At 46.2% G+C, this 18,833-nt stretch overlaps 1 protein-coding gene across 6 annotated transcripts in view; it reads left to right on the top strand.

Annotated features, from left to right (window-relative positions):
* kpna5 (karyopherin alpha 5 (importin alpha 6)) overlaps positions 1-12,326 on the top strand; it is a 49,185-nt gene extending 36,859 nt beyond the window's left edge. For all 6 annotated transcript variants that reach the window (XM_061673648.1, XM_061673650.1, XM_061673647.1 and 3 more), the window contains 2 exons: positions 8,594-8,772; positions 10,266-12,326. In XM_061673648.1, the coding sequence (XP_061529632.1) occupies positions 8,594-8,772; positions 10,266-10,453 (367 nt within the window). In that variant the 3' untranslated portion in view covers positions 10,454-12,326. The remainder of the gene's footprint in view (positions 1-8,593; positions 8,773-10,265) is intronic.
* The last annotated feature ends 6,507 nt before the right edge of the window (positions 12,327-18,833 follow it).

The following is an 18,833-nucleotide window of genomic DNA, read 5'->3' as shown; positions in this document are numbered from 1 at the left end:
ATTAATGTATACAAAGCCCCACATCCATCCATCCATCCATTTTCTGAGCCGCTTCTCCTCACTAGGGTCGCGTGCGTGCTGGAGCCGATCCCAGCTATCATCGGGCGGGGTACACCCTGAACTGGTTGCCAGCCAATCGCAGGGCACATACAAACAAACAACCATTCGCACTCATATTCACACCTATGGGCAATTTAGAGTTGTCAATTAACCAACCACGCATGTTTTTGGGATGTGGGGAAACCGGAGTGCCCGGAGAAAACCCACGCAGGCACGGGGAGAACATGCAAGCTCCACACAGGCGCGGCCGGGGATTGAACCCCGGTCCTCTGAACTGTGAGGCTGACGCTCTAACCAGTCGTCCACCGTGCCCTACAGCACCACATGTTGACAGAAATTCTTTTTGGGAATGATGCAACAAGGTTTTCACACCTGGATTTGGGGATCCTCTGCCATTGCTGCTCCAGTTCTGTCAGGTTGGATGGTGAATGTTGGTGGGCAGCCATTTTCAGGTCTCTCCAGAGATGCTCAATTGGGTTTAAGTCAGGGCTCTGGCTGGGCCATTCAAGAACAGTCACAGAGTTGTTCTGAAGCCACTCCTTCGTTATTTTAGCTCTCTTTAAGGTCATCGTCTTGTTGGAAGGTGAACCTTCGGCGCAGTCTGAGGTCCTGAGCGCTCTGGAAAATTTTTCGTTCAGGATATTCCTGTACTTGGCCGTATTCATCTTTGCTTTGTTTGCAACCAGTCGTCCTGTCCCTGCAGCTGAAAAAGATCCCCACAGCATGATGCTGCCACCACCATGCTTCACTGTTGGGACTGTATTGGACAGGTGATGAGCAGTGCCTGGTTTTCTCCACACATACCACTTAGAATTAAGGCCAACAATTTCTATCTTGGTCTGATCAGACCAGAGAATCTTATTTCTCAGCATCTTGGAGTCCTTTAGGTGTTTTTTTTTAGCAAACTCCATGCGGGCTTTCATGTTTCTTGCACTGAGGAGAGGCTTCCGTCGGGCCACTCTGCATTAAAGCCCCGACTGGTGGAGGGCTGCAGTGATGGTTGACTTTCTAAAGCTTTCTCCCATCTCCTGACTGCATCCCTGGAGCTCATCCACAGTGATCTTTGGGTTCTTCTTTATCTCTCTCAACAAGGCTCTTCTCCCCGGATTGTTCAGTTTGGCCGGACGGCCAGCTCTAGCAAGGGTTCTGGTGTCCCAAACGTCTTCCATTTAAGGATTATGGAGGCCACTGTACTCTTAGGAACCTTAAGCGCAGCAGAAATCTTTTTTTAACCTTCGCCAGATCTGTGCCTTGCCACAATTCTGTCTCTGAGCTATTCAGGCAGTTCCTTTGACCTCATGATTCTCATTTGCTCTGACATGCACTGTGAGCTGTAAGGTCTTATATAGACAGGTGTGTGGCTTTCCTAATCAAGTCAATATGGGCTGCTGTGTGTGCATTTAATGAGGGAAAAAAATTAACTTAAAAGATTTTAGCAAATGGGTGCAATATAACAAAGAGTGAAAAATTTAAGGGAGTCTGAATACTTTCCGTACCCAATGTAATACTGAAGGTTTTAATAATTGTTTTGTTTTTTTTGTTTGTTTTTTTCTTTTTAGGTTAAAGTGTCCCACACCATTACTGCTAATGTGTAGTTAACGTTTTGTCTTTTAACAGTTAAAGCCCTGTTAGTCACGCTCAGGTAGAGGAATTGTCAAATAGGTCATTCTTTCACTCATTACCTCAAAAAAAAAACAGGACAACATAAACCAACAATAAATGTTACAGCTAAATAAGGTACACATTCCAAGAACGACTGTTAACATACACAGAAACAACAACGACATTTAACGTAACAATAAGGACGTTAATTGTTGCAACAAGAACAAAAAAAAAAAGATATATATCCACATTGCATTGTGGAAATCGCACGGCTTGACGTCACGTATGCTTGTTTTCGTTAGCATTAGCAGCTGGCTATGAGCGATCACGCAAATACTTAGACGGCGGGCCGGGCATGCACTGTCTGGGCTTCCTGTACATTACAGTCTGGATTAGTCAGTGTAGTGTTCTCAAGAATCTGTCTTGTACTGGGTTTCTTTTTTTATTCACTTTATTTACCAATCGATCAGCACACATCTAGCATATATTCGACATGAAACTACATTATTTTTCCTGTCCTTTTCGTCGCCTATTTTTGACGTAATAGTTTTACATAGTTCCGACTGGATAAGATTTTATTTTTAGAACAAGATGACAAACTTGTGTTCCTTTTTTTTAAATTAATGCCTTATGTTTTTGATACAAGAAATGCCAAGTTTAAACTGAAATCTATTTATATTTGGGTTTGAAATTGCGTTTCGGTCACGACCCACAGTTCGTGACCATAGGTGAGGGTAGGAACGTAGATCGACCAGTAAATCGAGAGCTTCACCTTTCAGCTTAGCTCCTTCTTTACAAAGTCCGCATCACTGCAGACGCTGCACCAATCCGCCTGTCGATCTCCCGTTCCATTCTTCCCTCACTCGTGAACAAGACCCCAATATACTTGAACTCCTCCACTTGGCGCAGGATCTCATCCCCGACCTGGAGAAGGCATGCCACCCTTTTCCGACTGACGACCATGGTCTCAGATTTGGAGGTGCTGATTCTCGTCCCAGCCGCTTCACACTCTGCTGCGAACTGCTCCAGTGAGAGTTGGAGATCACGGCTTGATGAAGCCAACAGAACCACATCATCTGCAAAAAGCAGAGATGCAATTCTGAGGCCACCAAACCGGACCCCCTCTACGCCTCAGCTGCGCCTAGAAATTCTGTCCATAAAGGTTATGAACAGAATCGGTGACAACGGGCAGCCTTGGCGGAGTCCAACCTTCAGCGGAAACGAGTCCGACTTACTGCCGGATATGCGGACCAAACTCTGACTCCGGTCGTACAGGGATCGAACAGCCCGTATCAGAGGGTTCTGTACCCCACACTCCCGAAGCACCCCCCACAGGGCCCCCCCAGGGACACGGTCGAACGCCTTCTCCAAGTTCACAAAGCACATGTAGACTGGTTGGGCAAACTCCCGTGCACCCTCGAGGACCCTGCCAAGGGTGTAGAGCTGGTCCACTGTTCCACAGCCAGGACGAAAACCACACTCCTCCTCCTGAATCTGAGATTCAACTTCCCAACGGACCCTCCTCTACAGCACCCCTGAATAGACCTTACCAGGGAGGCTGAGGAGTGTGATCCCCCTGTATTTGGAACACAACCTCCGGTCTCCCTTCTTAAAAAGGGGGACCACCACCCCAGTCTGCCAATCCAGAGGCACTGTCCCCGATGTCCATGCGATGTTGCCGAGGCGTGTCAACCAGGACAGCCCTACAACATCCAGAGCCTTGAGGAACTCTGGGCGAATCTCATCCACCCCCCCAGGGACACGGTCGAACGCCTTCTCCAAGTCCACAAAGCACATGTAGACTGGTTGGGCAAACTCCCATGCACCCTCGAGGACCCTGCCAAGGGTGTAGAGCTGGTCCACTGTTCCACGGCCAGGACGAAAACCACACTGCTCCTCCTGAATCTGAGATTCAACTTCCCGACGGACCCTCCTCTACAGCACCCCTGAATAGACCTTACCAGGGAGGCTGAGGAGTGTGATCCCCCTGTAGTTGGAACACAACCTCCGGCCTCCCTTCTTAAAAAGAGGGACCACCACCCCAGTCTGCCAATCCAGAGGCACTGTCCCCGATGTCCATGCGATGTTGCCGAGGCGTGTCAACCAGGACAGCCCTACAGCATCCAGAGCCTTGAGGAACTCTGGGCGAATTTCATCCACCCCTGGGGCCTTGCCACCAAGGACCTTTTTAACCACCTCTGTGACCTCAACCCCAGAGATAGGAGAGCCCGCTTCAGAGAACCCAGACTCTGCTCCCTCATGGGAAGGCGTGTCTTGTGAGCCGGTATTCTCCCCACCGGCTCACAACGTCCCGAGTCGAGGTCAGCAGCGCCCCATCCCCACTATATGCAGTGTTGATGGTGCACTGCTTCCCCCTCCTGAGACGCCGGATGGTGGACCAGAATTTCCTCGAAGCCGTCCGGACGTCTTTCTCCATGGCCTCTCCGAACTCCTCCCATACCAGAGTTTTTGCTTCAGCGACCACCGAAGCTGCATTCCGCTTGGCCAGCCAGTAGCCATCAGCTGCTCCAGGAGTCCCACAGGCCAAAAAGGCCCGATAGGACTCCTTCTTCAGCTTGACTGCATCCCTCACCGTTGGTGTCCACCAACGCGTTTGGGGATTGCCGCCACGACAGGCACCAACCACCTTACGGCCACAGCTCCGGTCGGCCGCCTCAGCAATGGAGGCGCGGAACATGGTCCACTCTGACTCGATGTCCCCCGCCTCCCCGGGAACATGAGCAAAGGTCTCTCGGAGGTGGGAGTTGAAACTCCTTCTGACAGGGGATTCTGCCAGACGTTCCCAGCAGACCCTCAAAATACGTTTGGGCCTGCCACGTCGGATCGGCATCTTCCCCCACCATCGGAGCCAACGCACCACCAGGAGGTGATCAGTTGACAGCTCCGCCCCTCTCTTTACCCGAGTGTCCAAGACATGCAGCCGAACATGGTGTTCGTTATGGACATTCTGTGATGAGCACAGAAGTCCAATAACAGAACACCGCTCGGGTTCTGATCGGGGGGCCGTTCCTCCCAATCACACCCTTCCAGGTCTCACTGTCATTGCCCACGTGAGCATTGAAGTCCCCCAGCAGAACGATGGCGTCCCCAACGGGAGCGCTCTCCAGCACCCCCTCCAAGGACTCCAAAAAGGGTGGGTACTCTGAACTGGTGTTTGGTGCATAGGCACAAACAACAGTCAGGACCCGTCCCCCCACCCAAGGTCCCCGCCTTCGACCACCGCCCAGCTCGCACTGCACCCGACCCCTATGGCCCCTCCCACAGGTGGTGAGCCCATGGGAAGAAAAACTGAAAACCTTGTCTGTTTAATGTCACTTCAGGAATAAAGTGAGAAAAGTAAGTCATAGCATCGCATTTTCGTAGAATAACTGAAAACCTACTATCAGTCGGTTTTAAAGGAGCAATAAAGATTTTAGATTTTAGGTGATCAACCAACATAAAGTATCACATAATTGTTAAGTGGAACGAGCATGATACATGTAAAAAAAAAAAAAAAAAATTTTTAAAAAGACACATTCTGAGAAATGTGGAGTGTGTTTGTATTCAGCCCCCCTGCGTCAAATACTTTTAAAAGCACTTTTCACTGCAATTACAGCTGCAAGTCTTTTGGTGTATGTCTCTACCAGCTTTGCACATTTAGACACTGACATTTTTGCCCATTCTTTGCAAAATAGCTCAAGCTCAGCCAGATTGGATGGAGAGCACCTGTGAAAACATCCATCCATCCAGTGGCTCGCAAACCTCTTTCACGAAGTATCACTAAAAAAAAATACTTGGCTTTCCACGTACCATCATCATGGCCAACATACAGTAGTGCAGTAAGGCTAAGTGTTTATAAAAACCGAGACAATGGTTTTATTCTTTAAAGGATTATTGTCAGGAATGCAAGACATTGTTACATTATGCAGTTTGAACAGTAACATTACACTCTGTGGATCCCAAACTTATCCGAAGAATATAGAACAGCTGTATGTAATAATGATGTTCTTTTTTTAAACATTTATACAGGCTGTATGCATAACCACAAGTAAAAATTCTCACAGTATCCAAAACTTCAATGTCTTCCTTCTGAAACAGAAACACACACATAAAAACAAAAGGGAGAACAATACCATTAAGCGTAAAACAAAAGGGAGGAAATGCATTTAAACAGAACAGCTGTAATTAAACCATCCGACATCAAATTGATGACAACCAAATGAGCTTAATGGGCGTGTTTGCCTCTTTAAACACAGGCTCAGCCACCCTGCCTGCTTCTATCGTTTTTTTATGATAAGTGAAGAAAAGCCTTTCTCACAAACATAGGTGGTCAGAAAAGAAAGGAGAGAGCTTTGGCGAAAAAGGTAAACACAGTTGCTCCCCGATTGTGTGAGGCTTACCGGTTCTGGCGACGAAGAGGCTGTCATGGTACGAAGATCCTTTGTTTTGGCTATACTTGTACCACAATACCCTCAAAAGCTCAATAGTGGACTTTGATTGTTGCAATTCATGTTTTCGTAAAGAAAATCAGCCAATTTGTCCATAAGTGCTATGTATTTTGTCACAAGGTGCCATTTGATGAATTAATTGCTGCACTTGGCCACAAATAAAGAGAGACGGCTTGTGCTGTTTGTTGCTGCTGAGGGGACTTAATTGGTTCTGCTACAGTAGCCACAGCACAGCTGTTGTTGTTTATTCCCACTTTTCTTTGCAGGCTGAAGTCATGCTAATGGTTTGTCCGAGCTCATCATTGTTTCGTTTTTGCGAATAAACCTGCTGTGTGTCTAACTTTGAGAATCAACGACTCTAATGAGCACTTTGGAATGGAAGTAAACACCGACAAAACCAAGGACGTCAACCAAACACCACCTGGACAAACCTCCTCAAAGACCAATGTTAGCATCAATGAAACGCCCCTTGATGAAGATGAACATTTCTCCTACCTTGGTAGCATTCTCTCAAAAACACCGACGTGTACAAAGGACATTGAAAAGCGCATAAAAGCAGTATGCATTGCCTATGAGCGCCTTAAGGCTTTTTTTATACTCGCGCGGGTGGCTATCCCGCACGCAGTTTGACTTTATATTCGAGCACAACCCACACATGCAGTTTTGAAAATGTACTGCAGTTTTCCTCCAAGTCGGGGGTGTCGCTACGGCTGGTATTGGCTAAGACGCGACAGGGTGGAGTTTCCTCTGCATTCTTTTGGCCATTTCCGGTAGCCGTTTTTACTTTCCTTTCTGTAACAAGGAACAAAGCAACAACAATGGCGACCGTGGAACAGCGTCTGCTAGAACAAATGGTGAGATGACCAGATGATACCTTTTAATTATGCTGCAAAATTGATCAAGAAGGCGTAGGTGGTATGTGGAACCGAGAGGAATGCTGAGTACGTCATCACAGCATGCGACTAAAACGAACCAATCACGACAGATGATGTCCGCGGCATTCTCCGCGCAGCAACAATTTTTGCCGTGTGCGCGTCAAGTGACGCAGTGGGGCCACGCGGGCCAATGAGTCGGTCACATGATGCAACGCGAGCGTGGGAGTCTAAAGAGGCCATCGCGTCTTAACCATGCACTATCGATGCACACAAAATTCATGGTCTTTCGGGCTGTTTTTCTTTCTACCCTTGTCTGCGCCTGTAAAATGGGGACCTTGTACCGACGCGACATCAAGCATCTTGAAAGTTTCCAACAGAGGAAGCTAAGACAAATACTCTGCGCACTCTGGGAGGATTGGCTTTCATACATTGAACTCCTTAAGTGTGCTATGCTGCCTAGCGTTGAAGCCACCATCTTGCAATACCGCCTTTGTTGGACAGGACATGTCGTATGGATGGACCCAACCAGATTACCTCGAATCATGCTACATGCTGAGCTTGACTCAGGAAAGAGACCATGGAAAGCCAAAACTGCACTACAAGGACAGGATAAAATGCTCCCGGATGCAAGTTAGTGTTGACCTGAGATCTTGCCACTGAGAGAGCAGCTTGGAGAAGAAATGTTTTTGTTGTCACAGACTCGTATGAAAGGACCAGGAAACACGGGATGAAGATAAATGTAAACGAGGACTTGAAAAATTGAACCAACCACGCACCCCACCCACTATAGCATGTGACTTCTGCCCACCACTATTCCACCATAGGCTGGGCCTGCAAAGCCACATCCGCCATTGACCTCACATACAGATGGCAACATGCTAACTACAGACGAAACCAATGCTCAGGCACGAGCTGGAGCTAATTAATTTGCGTACCACCAGAGCTCTTTGAGAATCACTGATCGAAACCATTCCATTGTAGCTCTAGCTTTATGTTTGGGTTCATTGTCTTGCTGGAACATGAATCTCCTTCCCAGTCTCAAGTTGTCTGCAGCCTCCAACAGGTTTTTGTCCAGGATTGCCCTTTATTTAGCTCCATCCATCTTCCCATCAACACTGACCAGCTTCCCTGCCCCTGCTGAAGAAGAGCATCCCCGCAGCATGATGTTGCCACCACCATGTTTCACAGTGGGGATGGTGTGTTCAGTAGGGATGGGAACTGATATGATTTTTTTTCGATTCTCAAATTTGTAGTTTGGAGGCGGAAAAAAAACATCCAGGGAACTTCAAATAGATAAAAAAAAATAATAATAATAATTCCATGACTAAAACAAAATTTTAAAAACACCCGCTGAATATTATGCCCAGGCTTCTCATGATCATAAAAATGGCGTTCCAGCGTATTGTCAGAACAGAGAAACCAAACATAAATTTCTGATATTTTGGAATGCATTAATAATGAATGCCGTGCAAAACATTGACTGCAATACTGCCCAGATTTTTCAGTATTTACATGTAACCTTCAGAGTCATTAAATGAAACCAGCTTACTGGGTGATGTTTTTTGTTTTGTTTTTTTGTTTTGTTTTTTTTTGGTTTTCTATGAATAGGTACCTGGTTTCTCTGAGTACAATCAAGCCCATGTGTGACCTTCTCACCGTGATGGACTCTAAGATCGTGCAGGTCTCTCTGAATGGTCTGGAGAACATCCTCCGACTGGGAGAACAGGAGGCCAAAAAGAATGGAACAGGCATCAACCCTTACTGTGCACTTATCGAGGAGGCTTACGGTACAGCTCTGCATCTTAGCCCACAGCTTGCACAGTAGAACATGGACAGTAATACCAATAATAAGAAATTCCTAAAACACTCACTGGACACTTCATTAGGTTAGTCTAGGTTTAGCTTCAGTAAGAAATACATAAAACATTTTGATTATAAACATAATGCTCAGTTTTGATGGAAACTCAGTTGTTTTGATTACACACACCATCAAATCAAATTACTTTTGTGCTTGCAACGCGTCATTCTGAGATTGGTTTCTGATCCTTTAGTTGCACAAAGACTACATCTCAGAATAACAAAGTGCAAGCGAAAATGAGGAACAAATTGTGAGAGTACTGCATGATTTTAGATGAAGACAATGTACCACACCAGATCCCTTCTGGATTCTCCCACACTAGAAAGAAGCACAAACGATTTCGTGTAGTTGCTCAATCTAGTGGACAAGTTTTTATGTTACAGCCTCCTAGGCAAGTCTGTATAGCTACTCTGACAAAACAATTTTTATAGAAAATACCACTTTAGCGCACCATGACATTTCAAATACTGTTAACCGTAAATACAAAAAAGAACCTATTTTTATTTAATTGAATTAAAACTCTTCTAAAGGGGGTCCTCTGTTTACGACTGTCCCGAGATTTAAACTTACAAGTGACGTGTAATGAATTAGTTAGCACAGCAGCACGCTCAGTTACCACTGTACGTTTTCATTTGACTGTCCTAAATTTATGACTCAGAAGTTGTTTTTCAAGTATTATATTAACAGTACTGACTTTACTACTGTGTTTGCATAGGTTAGTGATAGTCTACGGCGCATTCCGACTTGTGTACAAATTCCGGTTACGATGGAAAACACGAGCTTTCACATCAGTAAGACAGTAAGTAAAAGACAAATAATTGAGGAACATTTTGGGGCAGATATGAAGGGTGCACACAGTTGGTAGTTTGAAATTCTTTATGCAGACGCTTTCTTTGACGTTAACACTTTGGCACCACCACTTGTTGACGTAGCGACGCATCCCTACTTGCCAGTGACACCGGCAACCCTGTCCAGGCGAAAAGGCTCTCCGAACCCGTTAATGGACAATTGCGTATCAGTGCCTCAATCCGAAAGCTAAGTTTCCGCTTTGGCTAGTAGACATTCGTCCCTGAACTCATCTTGAAACCCGTGTATGGGCTCGCTCCATCCATTTATTTCGGGGTGACTGAGCATTGGGGAAGATTAGTGACAAAAGTGGTATGAAAGAGAGTGATTTTCTCTAAGATGATTCCGGAAATAATTTATTCCAACTAGGAATAAGGCTGTAATGTAAGAAAATGTGGAGCAAGTGAAGTGCCGTAAATACTTTCCAGTTGCAATGTATATTCAGGTCTTACAATGTGATCTGTCTGACAATTAATAGTTTCTACTGACTTTCAAACAGTTTATGATTGTGAATTTAAAATTTGATCCCGCTCCATGACATTTCATCCTTCCTTCTTGTGTGTACTTGCACATCAGGCTTGGACAAAATCGAATTCCTCCAGAGTCACGAGAACCAGGAGATCTACCAGAAGGCCTTTGACCTGATTGAGCACTACTTCGGTGTGGATGAGGAAGATGCCAGCCTGGCGCCACAGGTGGACCAGGGTCAGGGGCAGTTCATCTTTCAACAGCAGGAAGGACCCATGGAGGGTTTCCAGCTCTAACATCACCTCACCTTTACTGCTTTATCAATGTCCTTATGTCAAGGATCTTGTTATCAGATGAACTGGGTCCTGACCTAATCTCTCCTGGGCCGGCTCCACCAGCTCCCCCCAGACCATCCATGTCCTCTAGGCCTTCAAAACATCAAACATCTCTGAAATGACTTGGAGATTTGTGAATATTGAGGTAAATGTGAGAGGCCCATTGATGCTTCCCGAGATGAGTGAGCCTGTAAGAGGCGCTCGTACCTGCAGTTAGGGAAAACAAAGCATCCGATTTTGGTATAATTCATCTTATTTGTCATTTGGTTTCCTTTGATATTTTCTATTATGAAACCTGTCAATGCTACTAATGTCATAATTGGAAACCAGTCTCATAATTCACATTCAGATCCCTATTGAAATGTGAAATTACCTCTTTAGTCCTCATACGGAAAGGGAGGTAAAAATCCCTCAACAGTCAGATAGGATTTTATTCTGTTATGATCTAAGTTTGCAAGGGGTGCCTGTCAGAAGACTAAGCAGGTTCTGAATGTAATTACAGTACAACTGTAATTCATCAGAGACCCCCTTCCTCTTGCTGGGTTCCTTTATTTATTTCTTGTGTGACAGCTGAGTAGCTCATGTTATTCCAGTTTACAGTTCAGGCTGAGTTTCCTCTTAAAAACTATTTTTTCTTTCCATTCATAGCACGGCAGGATTGCTGCCTGTCATATCGTGCATCATGAGCAAAGATCTCATTCAAGAATTGTAGCCTGAACTAGCAAAATAATTGGTATGGAATGATTCAGGGCGGCACGGTGGACCGACTGGTTAGAGCGTCTACCTCACAGTTACGAGGACCGGGGTTCAATCCCCGGCCCCGCCTGTGTGGAGTTTGCATGTTCTCCCCGTGCCTGCGTGGGTTTTCTCCGGGCACTCCGGTTTCCTCCCACATCCCACAAACATGCATGATAGGTTCATCGAAGACTCTAAATTGCCCTTAGGTGTGAACATGTGTGCGAATGCTTGTTTGTTTGTATGTGCCCTGCGATTGGCTGGCAACCAGTTCAGGGTGTGCCCCCGCCTGCTGCCCGCTATTAGCTGGGATAGGCTCCAGCACTCCCGCGACCCTTGTGTGGATCAGCGGCTCAGAAAATGGATGGCTGGATGGAATGATTCAGTAGGGTTGATTTATTTGGAGGGCTTTGTATATCGTATACATATGTGCAAGAGTGTAAAGAAACTATTTAAATGGCAATGGGATGGTATGTATGAAGTTATAGTGTTTACAGTCATGAGTGCTTCTTGACACCTCCATAATTAGGATGAGGTTCACCTACTCTGAACTTGTATGCTTATTTTTTTTCCACTTCATAATGAGACTTGGTGGCTAAAGTTGTGTAATAGAAGCGCAGTGTTATTGTTGTTTTTTTTATACTTGATTCTATCCCCCTCAACTATACGTTAACCATTTTTCCTGCACATAAATGCACAATTGATTACTGCAATGTTAATTGGTGGACAACAAGATATCTATATTTACATGAAAACATTTGTAATGCAGAACTTATTTCATCTAGCACATTCAACAGTGTATAGTTTTCTAATGTTTCTAGTTTGTATGCTCGTATATAATTCTTTGTTTTATTAGTACAGTTCTTGTTTGAGAATTCATTTGCTGTGTTGTGGCTCTCAGTAGAAATCCTGTTTGACATCCAGCAGTCTGCGTACAGGTGAGACATATCATGTAGCCAGACTTTGAGGCTTTAATTTTGGACTATTGAGTCACACGACGCCTGGAAGTGAAGTTGTATTATGGTGCTGGCAATGCCTGTGTCTGGAATACACACGTAATTGTGTCTGGCAAGCACTAATAAATTGACCCGCTGCTGGATACAGACTCCACCCATGTTCCTTTTTGTTGCACTAGGAGTTCAAATGTTTATTATATATACATTACGTGTTGTTATTTACTCTTTAGGTAACTAAACCCATTCGATAACGTACTGCCACCGGTCCCCAGCCACAGAGCCGTGGACTGGTATCTGTCCGTGGACGATTTTGTACTGGGCCGCACAGAGAAACTGAACAAAAAAAATTTTTATTGATGCGTTTTGATTTGAAAATACAGCTCTGGAAAAAAAACACTGCAAAATTATTAGTTTATCATAACTCCCAATTTCCAGATGCTATACTGTCATTTAGTGCATTTCTTTCCAGGGGGCAGGGAGGACTGTTTTATTTAACTCAATGTTTTTCCAGAGCTGGAGGTGTATTCCCCTGTGCTTCTCTACATGTCAAGCTGCTCCTCTTGGTCATGTCATGCAGCTGTATAAAGTAAGCCCACAAACTAGCAAACATTTGTACGAAAAAGACACCTAGTGAATGGGAAAAGGCCAAATGATGTTACTGAAGAAGAGCCTATAAAACCTCCAAGAAAAAAATGCACTGAAAAGACAATGTCAGCAGTCCTAATTTATCGTTAGAGGTGAGTCTCGCACACCAACCGTGCTCTGTGGATGTCTGGCAAGAAGCTTGCAAATGAGGCAATGAAGCATTCAAAATTGCTTTAAAAATGCTCTGAATACCTTGCTTTCATTTCCAATATAATATTTTTGTGATGCAGGATGTTCTGCAATGACTGCAACCAAAACAAAATTGCATGTCATTACCCCCAAAATGGTACCGGCTTGCTGAAAAGGATCAAGCACAGGGCGTCCACTAATTGCAGCCACTATATTAAGTGTAATGGAGAGTTGTATTTCAAAATGTTTGTTTTTATGCCGGTCTGTCAAAATATTGTTTTGCATGAAACCGGTTTGTGGTGCAGAAAAGGCTGGTCTCAAACCATAAATGCTGTAAGGCTACGAGCCCTATTTGCTAACTTCAATAGACACTATATTGCCAAAAGTATTCGCTCACCTGCCTTGACTCACACATGATTTTAAATGATATCCCATTCTACAGTGCCATGAAAAAGTATTGGCCCCTTTCTCAAATTCTTATATTTTTGCAGTTTCCCCACTTCATTGTTTAAGATCATCAGACAAATATAACCCAAGTTAATGATTTTATTAATTAAATAAATATATGTATTCAACGCTCATTAGCCCTGTGTGAAAAAGTAATGGCTCCCTAAACCTAATAACTGATTGGGCCATCCTTAGCAGCAACAACTGCAATCAGGAGTTTTCTATAGCTGGCAATGAGTCTTTCAGATCTCTGTGGAGATATTTTGGCCCACTCTTCCCTGCAGAATTGTATGAATTCAGCAAAAATTGAGGGTTTTCGAGCAGGGACGGCCTTTTTAAGGTCATGCCACTGCATTTCAATCGGATTCAAGACTGGACTTTGACTAGGCCACTCCAAAACCTTAATTTAGTTTTTTTTTAATAGCCATTCAGAAGTTGACTTGTTGTTGTGTTTTGGATCGTTAACCTGCTGCAGAACCCAAGTGCGCTTCAGCTTGAGGTCACGATCTGATGGTTGAACATTCTCCTTTAGGATTTTCTGGTAAAGAGTAGAATTCCTATTTCCATCAATCACAGTAAGTTGTCCAGATCCTGAAGAAGCAAAGCAGCCCAATACCGTCATACTACCACCACCATGTTTCTGTTGGTGTGATGTTCTTTTTCTGAAATGCTGTGCTACATTTATGCCAGATGTAATGAGACACACACCTTCCAAAAAGCTCAACTTTCATCTCGTCAGTCCACGTAATATTCTCCCCAAAGTCTTGGGAATCGTTGCTTTTTTTTTTTTTTTTTTTTGCAAAACTAAGATGAGCCTTTGTTCTTTTTGATCAGCAGTAGTTTTCGCCTTGGAAGTCTGCCATGGATGCCATTTTTGCCCACTCTCTGCCTTATTATTGTGTCATGAACATTGACCTTAACTGAGAAAAGGGAAGCCTGCAGTTCTTCAGAAGTTGTCCTGAGTTATTTTGTGGCCTCCTGGATGAGTCATTCCTGTTCTCTTGATGTAATCTTTGTAGGCCGGCCACTCCTGCGAAGGTTCACCACTGTTCCATGTTTTCTCCATGTGAGGATAATGGCTCTCCCTATGGTTCGCTGGAATCCTAAAGCTTTACAAATGGCTTTTGTAATCCTGTGCAGACTGATGTCAACTACTTAATTTCTCGAATGTTCTGGAATTTCTTTGGATTGTGTCATTCTGTTACAGCTTTTTTACCTTTTATCCGACAGATTCTGTTTGTGATTTCTTGATTGAACAGGTCTGGAGGTAATCAGGCTTGGGTGTGATCAGGGAAAATTGACCAAAAATTGTGATTAGCCACCATTAACTCATGTTTTAACAAGGGGGGGTAATTACTTTTTTCACAGGGCCAGACAACTTTGAATATTTTTTTTTTCATTAATAAATGAAATCATTTAAAAACAGCACTTTAAGTTCACTTGGGTTATATTTGTCTGATATTTACATTTGTTTGATGATCTTAAATAAAGTGGGGAAACTGCAAAAATTTGGGTGAGGTCACACAGTGATGTTGGACGAGAAGGCCTGACTCACTGTCCCCTCAAAATCAACCCAGAGGTGTTCTATCGGGTTGAGGGCAGGACTCTGTGCAGGCCAGGAAAGTTCACCCATACCAAATTCTATCATCCATGTCTTTATGGACCTTGTTTTGTGCACTAGCGCACAGACATGTTGGAACAGGAAGGGCTAATCCCCAAACTGTTTGACTGTCCAAAATTTCTTGGTATGCTGAAGCATTCAGAGTTCCTTTCACTGGAACTCAGAGGCTAATATTTTGGACATTTCCAACTTTGTGGGAACAGTTTGGAGATGGCCCCTTCCTGTTACAACATGAATGTGCATCAGTGCACAAATCAAGGTCCATAAAGACATGGATGAGTTTGATGTGGATGAACTTGACTGGCCTGCACAATCGTGGCCTCAACCCTATAGAACACTTTTGGATGAGTTAGAGTGGAGACTGAGAGCAAGACCTTCTCGTCCAACATCAGTGTGTAACCTTACAAAATCCTTCTGGAAAAATGGTCAGAAATTCATTTTTTTGTTTGTTTTTTCCCCCATTTTTAAACCTGTTCAGCTGCATGGCCTTGCAGAATGATAGATCTGTATGACTTTGTGCTGGAACAGTTTTGCTGTACAACAGGGGAGTTTGAAATCCTCCCTCTGCTTAATTTTTTAATTTTTTTAAATTAATCTGATGTTTATTAAAAATGCAGCCAGACAGAAAGGGTTTTAGAGGACAGAGTGGACTAGGGGTGAGAACCACAGCAGAACAATAGTGCGACAGTCTCGATATTTAAAAACAAGTAACATGACAACCGTTATTTGTAGATTGGGGGGTGGGGTGAAGGGGTTGGAGTGGGGACACCCGGTGAGGACATGCAATAACTAACCAAGAGAACCAGATAAGAGAGGACAGAAGAGGGTAGGACAGGATGTGGGAAAATGAGGAAGGCAGTGCTACTCTCGAGTGGTGTAGTGGGATTCTTTTTAGTGTCTAAACACCTGTAAGAACTTGTGAGTTGATAGGTTAGTATAACCTCTGTTGTTATAAGTGATCCCAGCACAAGTGATTAAAGTCGAAAGTGTTTCTATCGAACTTATTAGTGATTGAACACGATATCACATGCATGTTAGTCAACCTGTGTACGGACTTGCTGAGCCAGCACATCGAGGACGGGTGAGCCCGGCCCCCCACCCGCACAAGTGGGGGCAGTCAGCGAGCGCGTCCAGCAGAGGACCCAACAATAGGGACGTCACCGACCACCCAAGTCTCAGGGATGTCCTGAGCCCGACTGAAGCTCCCCGACCTATCTCAAGGGGAGGGGCAAGGGCACCGGACCACTACCCCACACAAACAACCCCCCAGCCGACCCACCACCCAGCGAGCCCCACTGCCGCCACCCCCCACATCACCCCCGGAGAGCATGGGGGGCCCAGCCATCAACAAGGCCCAACGCAGGAGCCAGCAGCCACCCAAAAAAAAAAAATTCCGCCAAAACCAGCCCAAGTTAAGCACCCGTCGTGAGTAGGGTTGGGCATCAAGAATCGAGAACCAACCGGGACCAACGCCCCGGCCCCCCCAGAGCCACCCAAACACCCCAGCCCCGACACCCCGAAGAAGAAGCTGCGAAAAAAACAGAAGTGGCGACGAAAACAACGCAGAAGAACGCGCATAAAGACGCGCCAGCGCCCAACGACGGTGAACAAAAGCACGCCCCAACCCCGCCAAAATTAATGACCAGCCGCCCCAGTGCAACACCCGGAACAAGACCATACCGCGCAAAGGAGGCCTCCACGACGCGCAGCGCTCCAAGGACCCAGCCCACACCGCACAGAGCCCCACCGAAGCCAATCCACAGTCAACCGGGCGAGTGAAACCACAAAACACGTCCATGCCAACACTAAAACAGCCAACAAGGTAAACGGCTGGCCACACCCCCACACCAAGGGTCCCCAGCGCCCACTCCAGTCCCCAAACCAACAAAAGAGTCGACAACAGAAAGAGGGGGGGAAAAAAACTCAATACCGAGCCAATACACCACTGAAGCAGCCCTACACAGCAATGAACCGGGACAAAGCCCACACAAACGCCGCGCCCCACCGGTGAAAGCCGGGAAAGGAACCAGTGTTCCACAGCACCCGGCCCCACCCATCACAAAAAGGAAAAAAAAAAAAAGGAAGAAATCACTGCCGTGCGAAGCCCCCCCATCAATCCCCCGTGCCAAAATGTCGAGCCCCAGTGCACACTTTCTAAAATAGGAAGCCAAAAACCCCATACACAAACCACCCGACGCCATGAAGCAGCCCAAAACAACCACATCAACAACGGTACATCCAACCCCCAGTCGAAACACCAACCAATGTCAAGACTCCATCGTTCTGCTGGGGGACTTCAATGCTCACGTGGGCAATGACAGTGAGACCTGGAAGGGCGTGATTGGGAGGAACGGCCCCCCTGATCAGAACCCGGGCGGTGTTCTGTTATTAGACTTCTGTGGTCTTCACGGCAGCTTTGGTGGTCGCTGAAGCAAAAAGCATGGGAGGAGTTCGGTGAGGCCATGGAGAAAGACCTCCGGACGGCTTCGTAGAAATTCTGGTCCACCATCCGGCGTCTCAGGAGGGCAAAGCAGTGCACCATCAACACTGTGTATAGTGGGGATGGGGCGCTGCTGACCTCGACTCAGGACGTTGTGAGTCAGTGGGGAGAATACTTCGAAGACCTCCTCAACTGCACCGACACGCCTTCCCATGAGGAAGCAGAGTCTGGGTTCCCTGAGGCAGGCACTCCTATCTCTGGGGTTGAGGTCACCGAAGTGGTTAAAAAGCTCCTTGGTAGCAAGGCCCCGGGGTAGATGAGATTCGCCCGGAGTTCCTAAAGGCTCTGGATGTTGTGGGGCTGTCCTGGTTGACACGCCTCTGCAACATCGCGTGGACATTGGGGACAGTGCCTCTGGATTGGCAGACGGGGGTGGTGGTCCCCCTTTTTAAGAAAGGGGGACCGGAGTGTGTGTTCCAACTACAGGGGGATCACACTGCTCAGCCTCCCTGGTAAGGTCTATTCAGGGGTGCTGGAGAGGAGGGTCTGTCGGGAAGTCGAATCTCAGATTCAGAAGGAACAGTGTGGTTTTCGTCCTGGCTGTGGAACAGTGGACCAGCTCTACACCCTCGGCAGGGTCCTCGAGGGTGCATGGGAGTTCGCCCAACCATTCTACATGTGTTTTGTGGACTTGGAGAAGGCGTTCGACCGTGTCCCTCGGGGAGTCCTGTGGAGGGTGCTTCGGGAGTATGGGGTACCAAACCCCCTGATACGGGCTGTTCGGTCCCTGTACGACCGGAGTCAGAGTTTGGTCCGCATATCCGGCAGTAAGTCGGACTCGTTCCCGGTGAGGGTTGAACTCCGCCAAGGCTGCCCTTTGTCGCCGATTCTGTTCATAACTTTTATGGACAGAATTTCTAGGCGCAGCCAAGGCGTAGAGGGGGTGCGGTTTGGTGGCCTCAGTATTGCATCTCTGCTTTTTGCAGATGATGTGGTTCTGTTGGCTTCATCGAGCCGTGAGCTCCAACTCTCACTGGAGCAGTTCGCAGCCGAGTGTGAAGCGGCTGGGATGAGAATCAGCACCTCCAAATCTGAGACCATGGTCCTCAGTCAGAAAAGGGTGGCATGCCCTCTCCAGGTCAGGGATGAGATCCTGCCCCAAGTGGAGGAGTTCAAGTATCTTGGGGTCTTGTTCACGAGTGAGGGAAGAATGGAACGGGAGATCGACAGACGGATCGGTGCAGCGTCTGCAGTGATGCGGACTTTATATCGGTCCGTTGTGGTAAAGAAGGAGCTAAGCCGAAAGGCGAAGCTCTCAATTTACCGGTCGATCTTCGTTCCTACCCTCACCTATGGTCATGAGCTGTG

The sequence above is a fragment of the Phycodurus eques genome, chromosome 4 (genome assembly GCF_024500275.1).
Source record: "Phycodurus eques isolate BA_2022a chromosome 4, UOR_Pequ_1.1, whole genome shotgun sequence".
Lineage (NCBI taxonomy): Eukaryota > Metazoa > Chordata > Actinopteri > Syngnathiformes > Syngnathidae > Phycodurus > Phycodurus eques.
The sequence above is the reverse complement of the archived record's forward strand: the minus strand, read 5'-3'. Positions and strand labels throughout refer to the sequence as shown.